This window comes from Melopsittacus undulatus, chromosome 3 (genome assembly GCF_012275295.1).
Source record: "Melopsittacus undulatus isolate bMelUnd1 chromosome 3, bMelUnd1.mat.Z, whole genome shotgun sequence".
Lineage (NCBI taxonomy): Eukaryota > Metazoa > Chordata > Aves > Psittaciformes > Psittaculidae > Melopsittacus > Melopsittacus undulatus.
In genome coordinates, this window is record NC_047529.1 from 68,886,659 (window position 1) to 68,905,917 (window position 19,259).

Consider the following 19,259-nt stretch of genomic DNA (forward strand, 5'->3'; position numbering starts at 1 on the left):
CTCCCTGGGCAACCTGTTCCAGTGCTCTGTCACTCCTACAGCAAAGAAGTTCTTCCTCATGTTAACGTGGAACCTCCTATGCTCCAGTTTACACCCATTGTCCCTTGTCCTACCACTGGATATCACTGAAAAAAGCCTAGCTCCATCATCCTGACACCAACCCTTTACATATTTGTAAACACTGATGAGGTCACCCCTCAGTCTCCTCTTCTCCAAGCTAAAGAGACCCAGCTCCCTCAGCCTCTCCTTATAAGGGAGGTGTTCCACTCCTTTAATCATCTTTGTGGCTTTGCGCTGGACTCTTTCAAGCAATTCCCTGTCCTTCTTGGACTGAGGGGCCCAGAACTGAATGCAATATTCCAGATGCGGCCTCACCAAGGCAGAGTAGAGGGGGAGGAGAACCTCTCTTGCCCTACTAACCACACCCTTTCTAATGCACCCTAGGATACCATTTGCCTTCTTGGCCACAAGGGCACATTGCTGGCTCATGGTCATCCTCCTATCCACCAGGACCCCCAGGTCCCTTTCCCCTTCACTCCTTTCCAGCAGGTCAACCCCCAACCTGTACTGGTACATGGGGTTGTTCTTCCCCACATGCAAGACTCTACACTTGCCCTTGTTGAATTTCATCAAGTTTCTCCCTGCCCAACTCTCCAGCCTGTCCAGGTCTCGCTGAATGGCAACACAGCCTTCTGGTGTGTCAGCCACTCCTCCCAGTTTAGTGTCATCAGCGAACTTGCTGAGGGTACACTCGGTTCCCTCTTCCAGGCCGTTGATGAAAATATTAAACAGCAGTGGTCCCAGCACCGACCCCTGAGGGACTCCACTAGTCACAGACCTCCAGCTAGATTCTGTGCCATTGACCACAACTCTCTGCCTTCTTCCTTTCAACCAGTTCTTGATCCACCTCACTACCTGATCATCAAGCCCACACTTCCTTAGCTTATCTATGAGAATGCTGTGGGAGACAGTATCAAATGCCTTACTGAAATCAAGAAAAACCACATCTACCACTCTACCATCATCCCTCCACCTAGTCACTTCCTCATAGAAGGATGTAAGATTGGTCAAACATGACTTACCCCTGGTAAAACCATGTTGGCTGTTCTTAATGACCCCTCACTAATACCCAAACTGAGACTGTATTGCCCCCTACTTAATAGACATCTGAACCACAGATTCCATGGAAGCTAAAATCCTATGCTAACACAAGATACCTCTACATCCACTCTTCCCTGATACTCTGCCCCAGATATCAGCTTCTGAGCACAGTCATAGGCAGGACATGGGGCTACAAGAGCTTAGCTTTTGTTCTGATCCAGCTCAGACACTTTAAAGTTCAGGGAATGCAGTAGGAAGATGCACATCAGCACTGAAAATGCTAGCTTCTGCTAATGAGAATATTATTTTAGACTATATGAAGCAATACAAAAGTCACGTCTTATGAGATAAAATTAAACATGTGCTTTACCTGACATGTTACAGATCTTCCTGAAGAACAAATCACAGAACTACCACAAAACAACAGTTCATGTTAAGGACTTCAAGAGGTTTACAAAGGAGGTAGAAATGCTCTCCATCCAAACTAAGCCAACACTGCAGTGTAAAGAGTCCATCACACCGAACAGGAGACTGATCTGTCAATAACTGGAAGGTTTTACTTTTAGTGAAAAACCCAAACATATACACATGAAAAGACTTCAAAATGAAAGCACCTTGCCCCTCCCTTGGAAAAAATAAACAATCAAACTGACTGCTACAAAGCATTGTAGCATTTCATGTTTAACATGTCCATTAAAGATATAGATGATGGGACAGAGGACCCTCAGCAACTTTGCTGATGACATCAAAGTGGGAGGAGTGGCTGATAATGCCAGAGTGCATGCTGCCATCCAGATGGATCTCAGCAGGCTAGACAAATGGACTGACAAGAGCCTCAAAGTTCAGCAAGTGCAAAGTCCTGCACCTCTTATGCTGCCCCAGGCATCAATATATTTCAGGAACCACACGACTGGAAAGCAGCTACCAGAAAAGGACTTAGGTGTCCTAGTAGACACCAAGTTGAACATGAGCCAGCAATGTGCCCCTGTGGAAAAAAAAAAAAAACAACACAACAACAACAGAAACACCCAAAAAACACACACAAAAACCCCAAACAAACAAAAAACAACAAAAATAAAATAAATAAATAAAAAATCCACCAAAACCAAATAAATCCCAAACCAAAAAACACCAAACAACCAACTAAAAACCCCAAAACCAAACCAATCAAACAAAACCCACTAATGGTATCCTGGGCTGCATTAGAGAAAGTATTGACAGCTGGTCAAATGGTCAATTGAGATGATTCTTCTGCCCAGCACTGCTGGGTCCAGTACTGAGTTCCTTGGTACAAGAGAGACATGGACATACTGGACAGGGTCCAATGAAGGGGCATCCAAAGATGAAGAAGGAACTGGAGAATTTCTTTTATGAGCAAAGAAAGGTTGAGCAAGCTGGGACTGGTCAGTCTAGGGAAGGCTTAGGGGGATCTTACCAGTGTATGTTAATACTGGAGGGAGGGTGCAAAGAGGATGGAGCCAGGCTCTTTTCAGTGGTGCCCACTGACAGGATCAGAGGCAATGGACAAAACCTGAAACTTGAAGGGTCATCTGAACATCAGTACATGGCTGTTTGCTATGAGGGTGACTGATCACTGGCACAGGCTATCCATGGAGATTGTGGAGTCTCCATGAATGAAGACATTCACAAGCCACCTGGACATAGTCCTGGGCAACCAGCCATAGGTTGTTCTGTTTGAGCGGGAAGGGTTCGACCAGATGACCTCCAGAGGTCCATTCTAATCTCAACCATTCTGTGATCCTGTCTCTTCAAATGTAATCCTGGACAGCTACGACTGTTCAATACAGAAAAATGCAATTGAGTCTATTCCAAAAAACTGTTACCTACTGCAAACCTAAGTCACTTGGCTTCTCTTAAAAATTCAGTCAAAACTATTTTTTTCCTGCATCTCTAGGAGAAGCGACCTTCCTCCACTTTCAAAACAAAATAAACAATGCACCCATTAATTACACAACGTTGGCTTAGTTAGCAAAGGAGATGAGCAGACCTTGTTTGAACAGAAAGAGACAGAAGAGCTGTCTGAGGAGGAAGCAAGGCTGCTGGTAGATGTATGAAGTGCTCAGGACTCATATCCAGTTCAATTAATTATTTATGAACATACAGACCTACTAAGGTCTTTTCCTATATTCTTGTTTCCTTCTTCTTACGTAAACAGATTTGACTTCAGGGTGACATCCCCTCTTTACCTACTCTAAGAAACAGGATTGAAAACTGGAAGATTCCTATGTTAAACCTGCTTAAAGAGGGTAAGATCTTAATATGGTAGAGAAATTAAAAAGCAGAGGATGCTACAAAAAGATAAAGTTAGTTGAATCCTGGACTCTCTGAAGAATGCTTACACCTAAACATACCCCAAAATATAACTTCGTGAGGTTTAGAAAAACCTCACAAAATCCTATCATCTTTCCAATTGGTGCAAAGTCAGTAAGACATTGTCACTGCTTCTCCTACAGGGATCCAACCATTAGAGAATTAGGCTTCAACTAGTGGGATACAGAGTACTTTTGAAGGTGGTCTGAGTGTCCAAAAGACTAACAATATTAATATCTGTACTGCAGGAATGCACCTTATGAACCAGGCATAGCAGCCACATGGGCATTCTGACTCACAGCTAAAATGTTTGCATACTCCTGTAGAAATCTGGCAATGGTCCAAAGGGGCACTTAACCAAGACAAAGATATAAAGCCCACAGATTTCAACAACGTGGACTGTGGAATCTCTCTCTCCAGTTTCTCCTCTGCTCTGAAATTCAGAGAATTCAGAGAAACACGCAAAGACCCGGCTCAAGACTCTTCAAATATACAGTCCAAAGCCCTATTACAGATTACCACTGTTTTATGGAGACTGAATTTCTGAACACATTACAAAGTATTACTAATAGCTGACTTGTCTAGCATTTCTGATGTGGGCGATACGAGCGGAGGTGAAAAAAAGCAAAATCTATTATTCATCAGATAGAGAACTTAGTAAAGGACAAATATATGGTAATTTTGCAAAAAGAATTAACTTATTTACAAGTAGGGAGTATATATTCAGACTACCTGATGCATCTACTTCTACCTGCCACCTATTGCTCTCCTTGGCTTATTTCTAAGTCTGCTATTATACTGAGCAAAAAAAACAGGTAGCAAAGTCGAGGACAAGCATCCGGAGCAAATCCAGAGATTTTGTTTTTTTCCCAGACAAAACAAGTATTAGTGAAATTCAGAAAGTGAATTTCAGTCCACAACTTTCTGAAATGAAATATTGCAGAGTTTTCTTGCAAGAGGTAAAAAGAATGATATTACTACAAGAAGTACTTGCCAGGGGCAAACTCCATCTTCACAGTATTCTGGCATCACCAGAGACCAGATGAATTGCTGGTTTTTCCTATATAAAATCCCTAAAATGATTTCAGACAAGAAAGGCAGAAATATCAGTGCCAGACTTAATAACAAGTGCTCCTCATGGCAAACAAAATCCAGTAAGGGAAACAAAGAAGAATACGATCAAAACCCCTCCAAAATCCAAACCTAATGACTTCAAGAAGAGACTGGTTGCTATGTCTAAGTAAATTCTAGAAATAAAATAGCTTCTTTCATATTCACAAACTCTTACACATAGGTCAGTTTACCAAAACTTGTGATTTCTGGAATAACAGCCAGAGACAGTAGTGAAAAACATGCGGAAGAAAACTGTCTTTCTGTTCTTTTCTGTTATCTTGGATTTACCAGGGTCATGAAGACAATTCCATATTGGAACTATAAATCAAGGTGTAGGTCTCCCCCAGCTTTGACCCCACCACAGAAGAACTGTTTGGGTTGGATGAAGAAATATTAAAGAAAAACTGCATTCACTTAGTAAAAACATTAAAATAATGTCATACTTTATGACTCAAAATGCAGAAAGTTATCAGTAGAACCAGACATATGGCAGAGCTATTTGCAGATTATTAACAAACACTACAATTGATTCATACATTTTGAGGGTTTTTTTCCCCTTAGTTTTCTCTATCTTTAACACTAGCCTACATAACCAACTAATCTATGTAAGATCCACTACAAAACATAGCACACACCACATTTCCTGCTGATTTTGCAGTATTTAATAGCATATTATTATGTTCTGTTACTCTGCTAACAACATGTAGCTACTTCAAAGGAAAACAAACTTGGGAAAGCATACAAACACTTTACATAAAGTATTTTTTATTATAGCATTTGACAGAGTGTTTTTTTTCTGACAATCAGAGCAACAAACTGCTGTTTCATGAAAACAAAAAGACAGACTTATCACTCACATGGATCTTCCAGGTACATTGCAACCAAAGAAAGTGGTAATTTTATTCCTGCAGGACAACCTGAGTACAAGACATTTCAAACAGGTATAAACTGAATTTGTATTAAGAAGTTTTGCTAACAGACCACATAAGAATGCAACTTCAGTTTCATCTTCTCCTGACAGCTACTTTTAACCAAGTTGATCACAACTGCTGTGATAAAAATGACCTTGTTTCTTGATGCACAAGATCACTTCTCTTATAAATATTGCCAATTTCAGACAAATATTCCAGTAGGCATTTTTAAGAGCTCTGAACAATGACACAGTACAAGAACTGATTACAGGGTGAAGTCTTTACTGATTGAAGAGCAGTCTGTTTGGTACTTGAAAAATCTACACAACTGTACATATCAAGTACACACAAGTCAGGGCACAGGTGATTTCTTTGGGCACTTAATTTCTACTATTCCATGTTAAGTAACAAAAGGAGAAGAAAAGACTTGAGAGCATGATACACTTGTTGTCAAAAGCAATAAAGAAACAAATAAAAAGAAACTGTCAGTGTCTTCTTGTTCACCCTTACAGATCACAAATACTGTTCATCCCAGCATCTCCCTCAAGTTCCAGAGCAGACAGCTCTGAAGGCTTCAAGACATTACTTTCCCAGAAATTGCCAATTTACTGGCCACCAAGGGAAAATATAAATAGAAAATTAAACTGATGGACCTATTCAGGATAAGTCAACTAACAGTAATGACAGTACCAGGCTTCCTGTAAAAGGAAGGGGAAAGGGAGAGCTCCTTCTACACATATCCAAGAATGACAGTAATGCCCTAGAAACCATGTAAAAAAATCAATACAATGAAGCCACTGAGCTGGGAATTGAAGACCAGCTCTAAGCAAAGGTGAGACATTAAATCATTGGCTGAAACTACTTTTGGTAAAATATCATAACTGAATTACAAATTCTATCCTAGTCTGATTTTTCTTAAAGAAATTAGTCAGAGTAACTGAGTTATCCCTTTCAGGGTCTTCAAATGTATACCATCCCTTTGTAATAAACATCTGCAATAATGTTTAGAACTCCACTGACAGTAATTCTTCTTTTAAAGCTCAAAATGAAATAATAATATGCATTATACCACCATAAACTTCCATTGTCAAGACTACCTTAAGTACTATTGTCAAGACTACCTTGAGTACTGCCAACCAGAAAAGTGTCACATGCCTTTGCATCCATATTATGTTACCACGTCTGTACAGATGTAGAATATGTAACGAACTCATCCAGGTACCTGAACACCCAGGTTTTCAGTTACAGGGCAACAACTCCTGCTCCTCATCCCTCTCTCTCTAATAACCAGTGTTGTCAATAAAGTTTGGCTTCTACAAACTGAAGACCTTATCATTACTCAAAATGATCTGGAAGCAATACTAAAGCCATGACAAAGTAAATTGTGTTTCATCGTTTTTTTCCCCCCTCCTCTGGCTGTGAGAACACACAGATCAATACTCTTCAGCATGAGAATTCTGCTGAGAAATTTTCATTTGTTACAAACAGCAACAAAAGGGCCCCAAGCATGCCCTGTCACTTTCAGTTTAGAAGGAAATGCACTAATAAACTCATCCCCCAGGGTCCTCTTTGACAATGGGCAATACTATGCCAGCTCTTATTAAAGGCAATTCGTATCAGTGGCCCAAAAATTTCCTTTAAAATTATCATCTTTTGTATCCATGTAGCAGGATGTCAGCTTTAAAGTGCCACTGAGATATAGGACCTGTCATTATGGTTAATTTTCAGTACAGTTTTAACACCAGGGTAGCTTATCCCTAAGGGTATGGGTATGCTTTTTTGGCTAACAAGATTTATTTAGTGATAATCCAGACAAACAAGAAAATATATTACTATATATTGCTTTTCAAAGATAACAGCAAGCAATAAATCATACTATAAAAACATAAATCTTTAATCTTTACCATGATGAATATATTTGATATATAGATGAATATATTTTTACGAGATTAATTTTTTCTTTAATTTAGCATTCTAAAAGATTTTTATATAAAAACACACACAGTTATACATATATATATATATATATAAGGAGATAGGGAAGGGAAGGAGGGAAGGAGGGAAGGGGGGAAGAGGGGAAAAGGGAAGGAAGGAAAGGAAAAAAGAAAAAGAAGGAAAGGAAATGAAAAAAAAAAGGGAAAGGAAAATAAAAAAAAGGAAGGAAAGGAAAGAAAAAAAAAAGAAGGAAAGAAAGGAAGGAAAAATTTGGGGCTCCTGATCCTAAAAGCACATAAAAAGTAAAATTAACTGTAGAATATGAAACCTATATAGCTCTTATGTATATATATATAGATAGATAGATAGATACATATAGATAGATCAAGTTTATGTTTAAAGCCATAAAGATGCTATTCTCTATCAAATGGCCTAAGCTTCACAGCAAGACAATATGCTGCATTTAAAAAGAGAGAATTATGAAGTTTGATACTGTTACCTCTTTTTTTTCAGAGAAACTGTTTTAAACACCATTTTATTGCTCTATTATACTAGGAAAAAATTAGAAAATTTATTGGATAAATACATCAATTTTCCCTGCTTTTCTAACAAAAATAAAAGTCTGCTTTCATGCTATAACAGAACTAATTTAATTTGTTAGGATAAAGACTATCTTGTACTTTGCTAGACAAAAGGTACATCTAACAAAATAAAAGAAGAAGCTGTTAACATTGTCTAAATCTTCATACAGCCAGCAAAGCCCATTTTTATTGATTTTATATAGAAGGAATAAAATCTAGTTGACCTCAATCAACTTGTCTCTCAGGGAAAAGACCTCTGCCAGCAAATGCCAGATACCAAATGCCTTAGAGCATTTCCTATGCTACTTTAATTTCTACAAGTGGACACTTGCTTTCCCTGTCCTAGATCCAGATGCAGTGGCTGACTCCAGATGCTGTGGCTGATTCCAGATGCCAACTGCCCAAACAGCCCATTGCTGGACCAATGAGTCAAGCAAAAGCCCATTCTACACCTTAATTCTTTGTCTTCCTTGGCCAAAACGTCCTCCACCCTAGGCACAGCAGCACCACAGACAGATTTTGTACGCTTTTTTTTCCCCCAGCTAAAATAACATAAAGCCTCGTAACAACTAAGAGGAAATGGGCAGTTTTGCAGGTGACACAGTTAGGCAAGGAGAGGCTTAATAACTTATTCCAGGCCAAACACAGCAAGTAACTTTTGGAAGTGAAAACTGAACTCTGATATTCAAACATATCCTTTGCCAGTCAAGACTACATGCTTCCAAAACACAAAATGCATAAATAAAATAAATCACCAACCCATCATCACAATGCACAAGCTATGGCTGCATCATGAAGCAGGCTTCAGAATGAATACAGAAAAAAAAAAAAACCCACCCAGTATTTCAAGTATAAAAGACATATTTCTCTTTTTCTTTTTTCTATTTCAGAGGTTAGAAATCATCACAGAACATCTCTATAATGCACAGTCCTTGGGAAGGTAAAAGTTTACAACTATTTTTATATATGTGTCTCCCAGGTAACAGAACAATGTATTATTTGCTGTACTACCAGTCTGCTCAAGGTGACAGATTTTAAAAGGCAACGTTAACTAAGTACAGTGGAATCTCTCTTACCTGTAGAAGTACTTATGAAAAGCAGTTTTCACCTTAATTTAACAAATAGCATCCACAGAAAAGCATATTGGCATGTTACATTTGCATTGCAGGATCAGGGGTTTTACACACATTCTACATAAAGCAATTGTAAGAAGTTTTGCAAACCAGTCTCTCATTTTACAATAATTTCAGAAGCTTCACAAGGGTATATTTGCATGATCGTTTCAGATGAAGGCATCTGTAGGATACACAAATGTTCTTAATAGTGCTATTAAGAACATTTAACCAGATAAAAAGAAAGCAATAAGAAGTTTACCTCGAACAATAAGTTGAGCAAAATTTGACACTCCAGAACCTCTCTCCGACTGAGTTACACAGCGGTATAAATCCTGGTCAGTTTTTGTCACCTCTTGCAACTTAAATGTAGCAGCAAATCTTCTGTGATTGATATTTTTAGTTTGAGCAACTGGAATGTCTTCTCCATTTCTTCTCTGAAAATAAGAGTAACCAAGGTAGAGTTATCTCATAAGAATTAAGAAAAGACATTTATCATGATCATCGTACAAAGAATACATTTAAAAAATTAACAAACAACAATGCATTTATCTCACGCTGCATTTCTGTGGTAGAAGAGCTCAGTGTTGAGGTCCAATCAAGAAACAGGCAGTACTCAAAACCATATCAGAATCACATTTCAGAATCAAGTTTGAAGATGAAAAGCACCATCAAGCTTTCACACTTTCACAAAACGTAACTATGACATACTCAAGTGCCACTGCATCATAAGTGAAACCTTCCTAGGAGAGCCCAGCAGTAGCCATTGTACTCCTAAGAAAATTCATTCAACTTCAAATAAGACTATAACAGATTTAACACATATTGTAAGAAATACTTAAGCCTGGCATTGAGGGATTTCACAGGTTTTCAACAGCTCTTTATCAGCAACCAGCCAATGTTTTCTTTTTAATGCTACCTTTTATCTGTCCAAATTCAATACCTTCTAAATTTGTACCTTTGCTATACACCAACTACCACCTATCTACCTGCAACTAGTAGAAATAGAAAGGGGAGGGAAGGAAGCTTCTAAAGGAGTATTAATACATATCTCATGTAACGAAAGCAGCTTAAAGAGTTCTGAAAATATCACAGCTACCACGAATCACTGAAAGTATTAATCTGTCTGGAGCTCTAGGGGCAGGGTGAGAGGTCAGTAAGGCAGAAACAGTTTGAGCTTCTTTCTGACCTTATTACCATTCACATTAAATGATCAGTTTTGATTTTAATTGAAAACCAGAGCCTCCATCAAAAGTTAGCATTAAGAAAAAAATAAAAGTAAATCCAGAAGCATGCACCAAGTAAACAAATGTTTTTACTGTTCTCTCCCATGGATCAACCACATGTTATTCCCTGACCAGAATACAGTTTCTCAGCTTTGCTCAGTCACCAGAAAGATATCATAATTTCCTTCTAACTGCATTGCCTGCTCTGCTTGATACGTAGCCAAATGTGACCTCCAAGGACTTTTTTTAACTCTAATCAACCCCTGGAATGAGAAACTTCATTGAGGTATTAAACTCTGAGCTTTCTGTCTAATACAACAAGTGCTACTGCTGAGACACAGAATTTAATAATCTGAAAGCCTGTGGCAAAATACATAGGGGAGAAAAAGGAGATGAGTTAATGCTGCATGTGTATATTAGCTGGCCTCCTGTCACAGGCAGGAGTACTTCATAATACTCAAACACTTCATTTTACATCTGCCCTCTGTGATCTTAGCATGAGTTAGTCACTCTCTAAACAGTTTTGCAGTAGATTAGCCAGGGGTTCAGCACTACTTCAAACTCACTGAAACAAATATTCATTTTAATAGTTAAAAAGTTTAAACAGATGAATTTCAGATTCTATTGTCTTTTCTTGCAGGAGTTCAAAGCACCCACCCATACATCACTGGAAGCCTTGGGGGAAAAAGTTCATTTATAAGAACCTGTCAGATTCCAGTCATGAGTATCCACTACAAAAACCACCCCATCACCTTTACCAGCAGCAAGCTGTGAGAGTATTACTTCCTCATTTCATGAAGACTCCACCCAGTTTTTTCTCCCATAGCCACCCTTTTTGCCATTACACCAGAAACAGCAGGAAGCCATTACGCAAGGGTAAGCTCAGCCTGTAGAGCTGTATTGGTGAGATGCAGAGAATGAAAATAGATCTCCAGAAGAAGATGGTGCATGAGATCCTTCCAAAAAGTACTTTCACAGCTTCTCCCTCAGTCACCATTCTGTAACGACAGAAGCTGGAAGCTATTTGACAGGGTGTTCACAGGGCAAAAGCAGTGGAAGTTGGGCACTTGGAAACCTGGATCCACTGTAGTGCAGCCAAGTCGTCCTGACAGGCACTGGCTCTCTACTCAGCTCTATGAATATCTGCCTCCTATTTGGAATTAAGGAAGTTTGCTGATGCCCGCAAAGACACCTATAAATGAGAGCCCTTACTGAACTTCAGGGATCAATGAAATTATTAAAATACCACACAAATGAGGTGTGATGTTAAAGGCTTTATTTCAGTGCTGCTTAAGCTGCAACAAAATTATTTTGGGGGTAATGCACCTCTCCCTCCTGTTAACTGGCAGCTTCTCATAGGAAAAGCTAAATCTGAAAGCAGGATTTAAAAGCTACTTTCCCTCTTTCCTCCCAGTTTTGACCAAAGGCTTGAACTCTCTGGAATGGTAACTTGATATAAAACTTGAATCTAGTGCCTTGAGCTAAGCAAAAAAAATAAAGCTTATGGTACTTCCTTCCTCTTGTCCATGCCTCCCACAGCATGTGCTCTCATGTGTACCTCAACCAGACAGCAAATGGGTGTCAATCTCACCCACTAAACACAAACTTGACGCATAATTGTTAAAATTACCAAGCATCATATAATAAACAGAAAGCAAAAACGATATGACAGTAGACTTGACAACTAACCCATGTAATGTAGTGATTCTTGACCATCTATGGAAAGAAAAACAAATAGTAGAGGGTTTTCTGAAATGAAAGACAGCCTTCACTAAGTCATGTTTTAAATTTCAATGCCAGGTGCTTACTTTTCAGCGGAGAATCACATCCAAGCTTGCTGTGCAAAATAATTTACACTCTGAAGCTCAGAACTTGCTTACTTAAGCTCATCTGTACTCTTCATGTTGAGAAACAAAGTGAATTGGGCTCCTACTTAAAATGAAATATTAATGCACTTTCAGAGCACTTGATCAAAACGAAATTTAACAAGCTTTACAGCTCTACTCCAAAACAAAACCTAGGATTTTCTTTTCTATTTACATCAGTAATTTCCTAACACTTTATCTTAGAAGGCTTAAAGTAGTTGCTCAGATTTCTCTGCATTAGGATTTGTTTCTTGGACTCCAAATGCACAATTACATTTTCAAAGTCTATCTTCATGTACAGCTTATCAATTATTTTTTTTGCACTAAAATGATGAAATGCTCAAACAGAAGAGACTTTTCACTTTAATGTTGAAGAAAATAACTTGCATTCATTTCAGTTCATATTCCTTACACTGGTAAGCCGTTAGCCAGTCAGAGTTCAGCTGCACTGCTACGATCTCTTAATTAAATTCTTCTTTTTAATGTCAAGGCATTACCACTGATTTTAAAGGAGAGGGAAGAAAGGCAGCAGTGCTCTTTGCTTATTAGAGGTTTCTGGTACCTACTATTTCAATTTATGTCCTGCTCACACTGAACAGAGCTTCGAAATGCTGCTCAATTAGGTTTTAAAAATTCAATTTAAAATTAATGTGGAGTTATACTAATAGGTAATGGCTGTACCCCGTGTGATCCTTGGTTTCTCCAGTCCCTTGCTGTCTGATTTGATAACCCTGAATTGCTCATTTAGGAGAGGTCACCACCAGGCAATTCTCCTTTTGTGGAAATAACTCTGGGCTTCACAAAGAACTACTCTCTATAAACACTTCATTAAAAGAAATATAAGCATGTGGAAAAACCTCTTTAATTCTGGCATTTCAGGCATTTAAAATTATGACCTTAAATAAATCTGTGTGACTTCAAGGTTATTTTTAATTTGATAGGAACATTATTTTTTTTTTCTTCCATGCAGTGAAATAAGATCATCTATATTTTAAACAAAGTCAACAGTAAAGTCTATGCCACTTAAAAAACAATCACAGGCAAATTAACCATTAGCCTTAAATTTCTCTCTTCTGTCTTAGGAAAGAAGACAGGCATTTCATAAACATGAAACGAAATTTTAATGGATTTTCTAGTACCTGAATGGAACCAGCAGCATCTAAAGCCAAATGTCTTATCTTATTGGCAAGATTTATTTGCGTTTCTAATTTCTTAATACAAATTTAAAACTTATCTGCATTTCTCTCTCAATTCTTCAGGTTGAAAAGTGGTGGGCCTTGCTTTTTTGTTTTAACAGAAGTAAGACACCATACCTTTCTGTGGTGGTGTTCCCGCTAAATTTTCCTGAACTCTACTTTTTCATACTAGTGATTTTTATCAGCCTGGACAGCTCAACCTTACACATCCTCATCCCTTTCTTAGTGTAAACACCTTAAAATAAGTCCTCTCCAGTGCTAACAATTACAGTCAACTCTGGTTGCCTTCTCAGGGTCTCAGCTAGATGCCAGGATGCCTCCAGAGACAAGAAGATGTCAACACTTCGGCTGCAGTGACACACACGTTACTTTGGCAGCAGCGTCCATTTCAGCTGTCTCCCACTGTCTTCCCTCCTCGCCTTCACTCCAGTGCTCATGCAGAAAACTGACCCAGAATAAAAAAAATACCTTCCTGGAAAACATATTCCCTCCCCATCTATTATCATCAGCAAACGAGTTAGTTCGTGATCAGATTCACTGCACTGCCACAAAGAGTGGAGAGGGCAGGATCCATGCTGAGAGCAGGGCAAAAGCTGAAAGTCTGTCTAAGCAACTCAGTCCCTCAAGGTGCAATCAAAACTTCATTGGACAGCAGAAGGGCTGGAAGGAGGATGCCCCAAGCAGCCCACGGAATTACGCCTCTGCTGCCCCTGAGGAAAAGGGAATTTGTAAATAACATGCTCAAAAACATTCCTGGTTTTACTCATTGTTTTAAGGAAGAAATATCTTTTTTTTTTTTTTTTGCAAGAGGGAAGATGGTTGAATGTGGACAGTCTGAATGCCAGCAAAAAAATGATATCTGCCAAAGATGTTTTTTAAAAATAAGACAATGTGAGGGGCATAAACAACACAAATAACTATACTTTTAAAATTTTACATACATGTAGCTGTCTGACACTTTTCAGCACACACAACGTATGGTTTTACAGCACTTCAGACATAACTTCCAAATGGAGAAAAATCTATATTTTATAAAAATATATTTATTATTTTTATTTCATTCTGTCACACAAATGTATCAATAAATCCTGGGGCTTTAATTAAACATACCAAAACCATGATAAAGCATGGCAGGTATTTATCATAAGAAATGATAAATAAAATTTTATTTTTTTCCCCACCTACAAAAGAGTAAAAGACTGAACAAGTGGGATTATTTTCTCCAGTCAATCTTATTTACAAATGGTTTAAGCCTAACAATTTTTTTTCAAGCAGAACATGAATTGGAACTATAGCTTAAATAATACACCTAGACAGTCTTTTCTTCTTGGTACACAAAAAGGTGAAATAGCAATTTCTTCTGTTTGATCAATTTCTAAAGAGAAAGCATGCAGTTGGAGTTTAAGGGGTTTTTTTTTGGGGTAGGAAATTAATATAGCGTGCTTTAACTTGCTGGTCTCCCTACATGCACAGCAGACCAGACTAAGACTCCACTTTCCAATGAAATACACATTCATTTATTAGCAAGACCCACAGCACAGATTTTCCCACACAAACATATACTGAAGATCTTGAATAAATGTGACAGGCCAAATTTTATCCTGCATTGCACTGCAATACAGAAAAATCCATGATTACATTATATGTCCTGGTTACATGCACTGCTGCTACTCAAACTTGTCCACTTTGAAGCAGTTCAGTTTCCCTCGCCCTGCACTGAACCTCCTACTGAAGAAAACAAGGTTGCTCATGAAATAATCTAATTGAGAGCCATCTGGCCCTTCATAGGTGACATTCCTAATTTATTTTATTATAATAGAATCTACCGGAGGCAAAATAGCAAAAGTCATGCAACAGTGATCCTCACCATTCCACTACACAAACAAAAACGACACTTGCTTTTTCTGGATATTTTAAAGCCTCTTATTTTGAGCCTAATCTAATGTATGCCACAAAAAATCTCTATTAAAAATTATAATAATAAAGAAGTTTTTCAGAAAGCTATAGTTCTTCAATGCAGTGTTGTTGATTTAAAAAAGAAACCAAACAAACAAAAAAACCCAACCAACACAAAAAAAACCCAAACATAATTCATAGAATTCTGGACACAGTGATTAAAGTTCTATACCACCTTAAGTGGTGTATGCTGAGCTACAATGTTCATGCTGCAGCTCAAAACCAAAAAGACAACAATGAAGGAAAAAAGTTACAAAAACACCCCACTACTGAAGGCTAACACTACATGAGACGGTTCCTCAAACAATTCGTAGCAGATGATTTCACCCTTTTCTAAAAGCAGCCAAGTATACCAGCCACTCAAATTCTGTAGTTCATTAAGTCCTGCAGCTATTTGAGGAAATCAGGCCTGGCATATCAATCACCCATCACACAGCTACCAAGGAGACACCTTGAATGCAGGTGTTAACAGACAATTTTCACAGAATTCAGTGGTCAAGTAATTGATACCACCACATGTTTTTATAATCATCTTTATTTCAGGTGTTTTGTTTACATGGGTTTAAGCCACTGGCTGGCTGAGGAAATATTACCAGGACTACATAGAGTGTAGTCCAACACAGCTGGTCTACCTGTAAGCTACAAAACAGCAGCCTGAAAAGGTAGTGCCTGGTATTAGAGGCAGTGAGCTCCCCCCTGTCACCACCACAGGCACAGGCAGTGGTATCAGCAGAGCACCCAGCACCAGATGGTCCAGACACCATGGGAGCAGCAATGTCCTGAGGGAAGACCCACAAGGATGACGACCCCAAAAGCTGCCGTGTAAACTACATGACTGGTAGCAACACAGGCTGGAGGACTTAGTTAACTGGGGCAGAATTAAATTAAAACCAGGAGGATTACAGTATTTCATGTTGCTGAAACCTAAGATGACCGGTCATCTAGGGAGAACTGCCATATTTATCCAAGAAGCTGATAAACTGAGGAGGTAGAGAAAGTTCATTCAGGGTTAAATAACATAGATAGCATCAAAGGTGAATATAGAGTGAAAAAAACAGAAGGGGGAAAAACACCTTTGTGAAACAAACAAAAAGGAGAATCTCAAATATGAAGTTATGACTACTGTATTTTTCATTGGTGAATAATCTTTATAACCATGTCAAAGTCAGCAGTGGGCGATACAGAATAAACTACAAGTTATTTATAAGGAGCTTGATATATCACTTTGAGGCAGCTTTTCATAAATCTTTAAAAAAAAAAAGTGTTTGGAAAACCAGAATGCCTATCACGGAACATAAATATGATAAGGTGCAAATGCAGGTAAAATAGACAAGTCATAGCAAAAGAGGAGCCCTGTCCTCTATGCTTCCCTACTTTGTTACTCACCTTGAAAAAAACACATTTTCTGTAAATAAAAAAGAAAAAAAAACAAACAACAAACAAACCAATGACGAGACAAATAAGGGAAGTGAAATTTCTGTGCAAGCCTCAAATGCAACAGAAAAAGAACTTACACGCTGCTTGGCCATTGTCAGTAATCAAGCTAAAGGTAGGATGATGTATACTTGATCAGCATTTTACCAGCTGAGGAAAGGTTTGGTATAAACAGCCCAATTAGCTGTACTTGTTTTGGGCAGATGATGCTGATAACCAAGAAGTCTGCCATCTGCACTGCAGAAGGCACCTCAGAGGTTCACACACCACTCCCGCAATCTGGGGATAAGAGCAAAACCAAAGCTATTGGTCCTCTCTGCTCCTGCTGCCTCCCCAGAACAACATAGATATGACTCTTCCTTAAGGCAAACAGACCTGACTTAGTTCAGCACCAAGAAACACCAAACTTCAAAGCTGACTAAAAACAAAAAAGGGACAAAAACTCCCCATCACAGTTCCACAGCTGAAACCCCATGGGTGCTAACAAGGCACCTTCTCTGAAATTTCTCTAGGCCCCACAAAAGAAAAAGCAAAATAACTAAACTCTAACATTCAGGGTGTGTTCAGCTTCCTTTAATTTTCAGGGGCCATAAAATTTGCTTAAATGAACAAAAAACATTCTGCAATGTAATGACAGTTGCAAATAGGCAGGTGCACTGTAACAGCATTTTATCATCAAACTAAAGAAACAGTATCTCAAGAGTTAATAGACTGTATCAACATGCAATGGGATCTCAAAAGGCAGTTACTTTAGAAAACTAAGAAAACTTCAAAGTAGAAAAAAACCTTGCAAACTAAGTAAAACAAAGTTAAATTAGATATGACTCCTATTACATATTTTTTTCTGAGACCATGAGTGAGCCTCCCAACACTTCACTGCAGCAAAATGGTTTAGCTCAAAGGCCCACAGCCCATACTTAAACCCTCCTCCTGAATACTGATCAATGCCTTCACCTTCTGGGTACAATGGGAAGAAAGGAATCATATGGCACAACTTCCTTCCTCTGAGGGGAAATAGCGTCCTTCCAAAAAGCAAGTCAAACCATTTGATGTGTCCTCAACCCACTGCCACAGACACATATTCTCCTATAGACTCTCCAGTCTAAATTCTTGAAATATTACATTGGTCCTGCAAAATGCATCATCTTAGGATACCATCTGCGTGTGCCCAGTCCAAAGACTTGTTAAAGACTACACATACACAGCATTTAGCAAGAAAAAATGAATGCTAAATATCAAATCACACTCTGGGGCAACCAGCACCAAACCCAAGATGCTGGTAAATAGGACATGAAAGGTTATGGCAGTTCCCTGAACAAAGCATGCAGGACACAGCCAGTTGTTTGAGCCCGAAGAGACAACTGCGCAGATGCTTGTTCATCCTCTGGTAACAGTTGGTACCGCTGGGAGGTCAGCCCAGGTTTTTACAGCAATTTGCATTTTATTTTCCATAATGCTGTTTAATTTCACTTTTTCAATTATTACTCTCAGGCAATTGCTTTAATCGTCTGTTATCCCACAAGGAACGACATTTTCCTCTGGCGGAGATACGGGCTGCATCAGACTGCATTAGCTGACGAGCCTCTCCACGGGCAAGAGCAGGGCTTCCTTGCCAGGCTTGGCAGCCCAAGTGGAGCGGCCGTTAGCCAGCACCCACAGCTACTGCTGACAGATTGGCCCACTCACCACCACTCTGATGGCAATCTGCACAGGATTACCATGCATGTGGTACCCCTTTGAATTTCAGATTCGCCAAAGCAAATGGTATCGCTGCAAAACCATGGTAAAACACATCCAACTGCAAAGCCAGAACAAGCCGCTTTTCCTAATCCAATGCTATGTTAATGCAAAGCTCAGCAATGATGGATGGACTCATTAGTGCCGCAGTTATCGCCATCTGAACCAGGTGCCAAGACATATGGTTTAACAGATGTTCCAGCAAAAAGCCCTGTTCTCCACACTGTGCAAGTGTCCAGTTAAACCGGACATCGATAAGACACTGAAAATCGCATTGGGCTTCTGGGAGCCACAATTGTTCCCAGCTCAGGAAGCTGTTAAACACAGCCTGATTATGCACAAAACCCTATTGCTCTGATATCCCAATTAGATTCACAGAACAAATGCTAGACAATACGTACATTGCTTTCTGGAGTCTTTGTGTACCCTAAAGTTATTATATTCATCCAATCCTATTTCTCCACTTTTATAGTAAGAAACAAAGCTTAAAACTGTGGAAGCTTTCTGCACACAGAAATTTCCAAATCAAGTGGGGAAACAGACCATCTTACAGCCCACTCCTGCATTTTCATGTTTAGCATGTCGTGTGCATGCTATCCTTTCAAATATTTAATACTAAACATATCCACCCCAAGCAGAGGATTAACGTGCAGAACTTGTTTGCCAGGTTATTTGTTGACGTAGTTCTATTGGAATGAATGGCATTTCACAGGGGAGAAAACAAACAAACAAACCAACACAGAATAAAAAGGGGGTCCTAC

The 19,259-nt window shown here is 38.9% G+C and overlaps 1 protein-coding gene across 3 annotated transcripts in view; it reads right to left on the reverse strand.

Moving 5' to 3' along the window:
- The window catches only part of PTPRK (protein tyrosine phosphatase receptor type K), a 398,062-nt gene that overhangs the window by 192,856 nt on the left and 185,947 nt on the right, over positions 1-19,259 (reverse strand). For all 3 annotated transcript variants that reach the window (XM_034060345.1, XM_034060343.1, XM_034060344.1), the window contains exon 6: positions 9,347-9,521. In XM_034060345.1, coding sequence (XP_033916236.1) covers positions 9,347-9,521 — 175 coding nt within the window. The remainder of the gene's footprint in view (positions 1-9,346; positions 9,522-19,259) is intronic.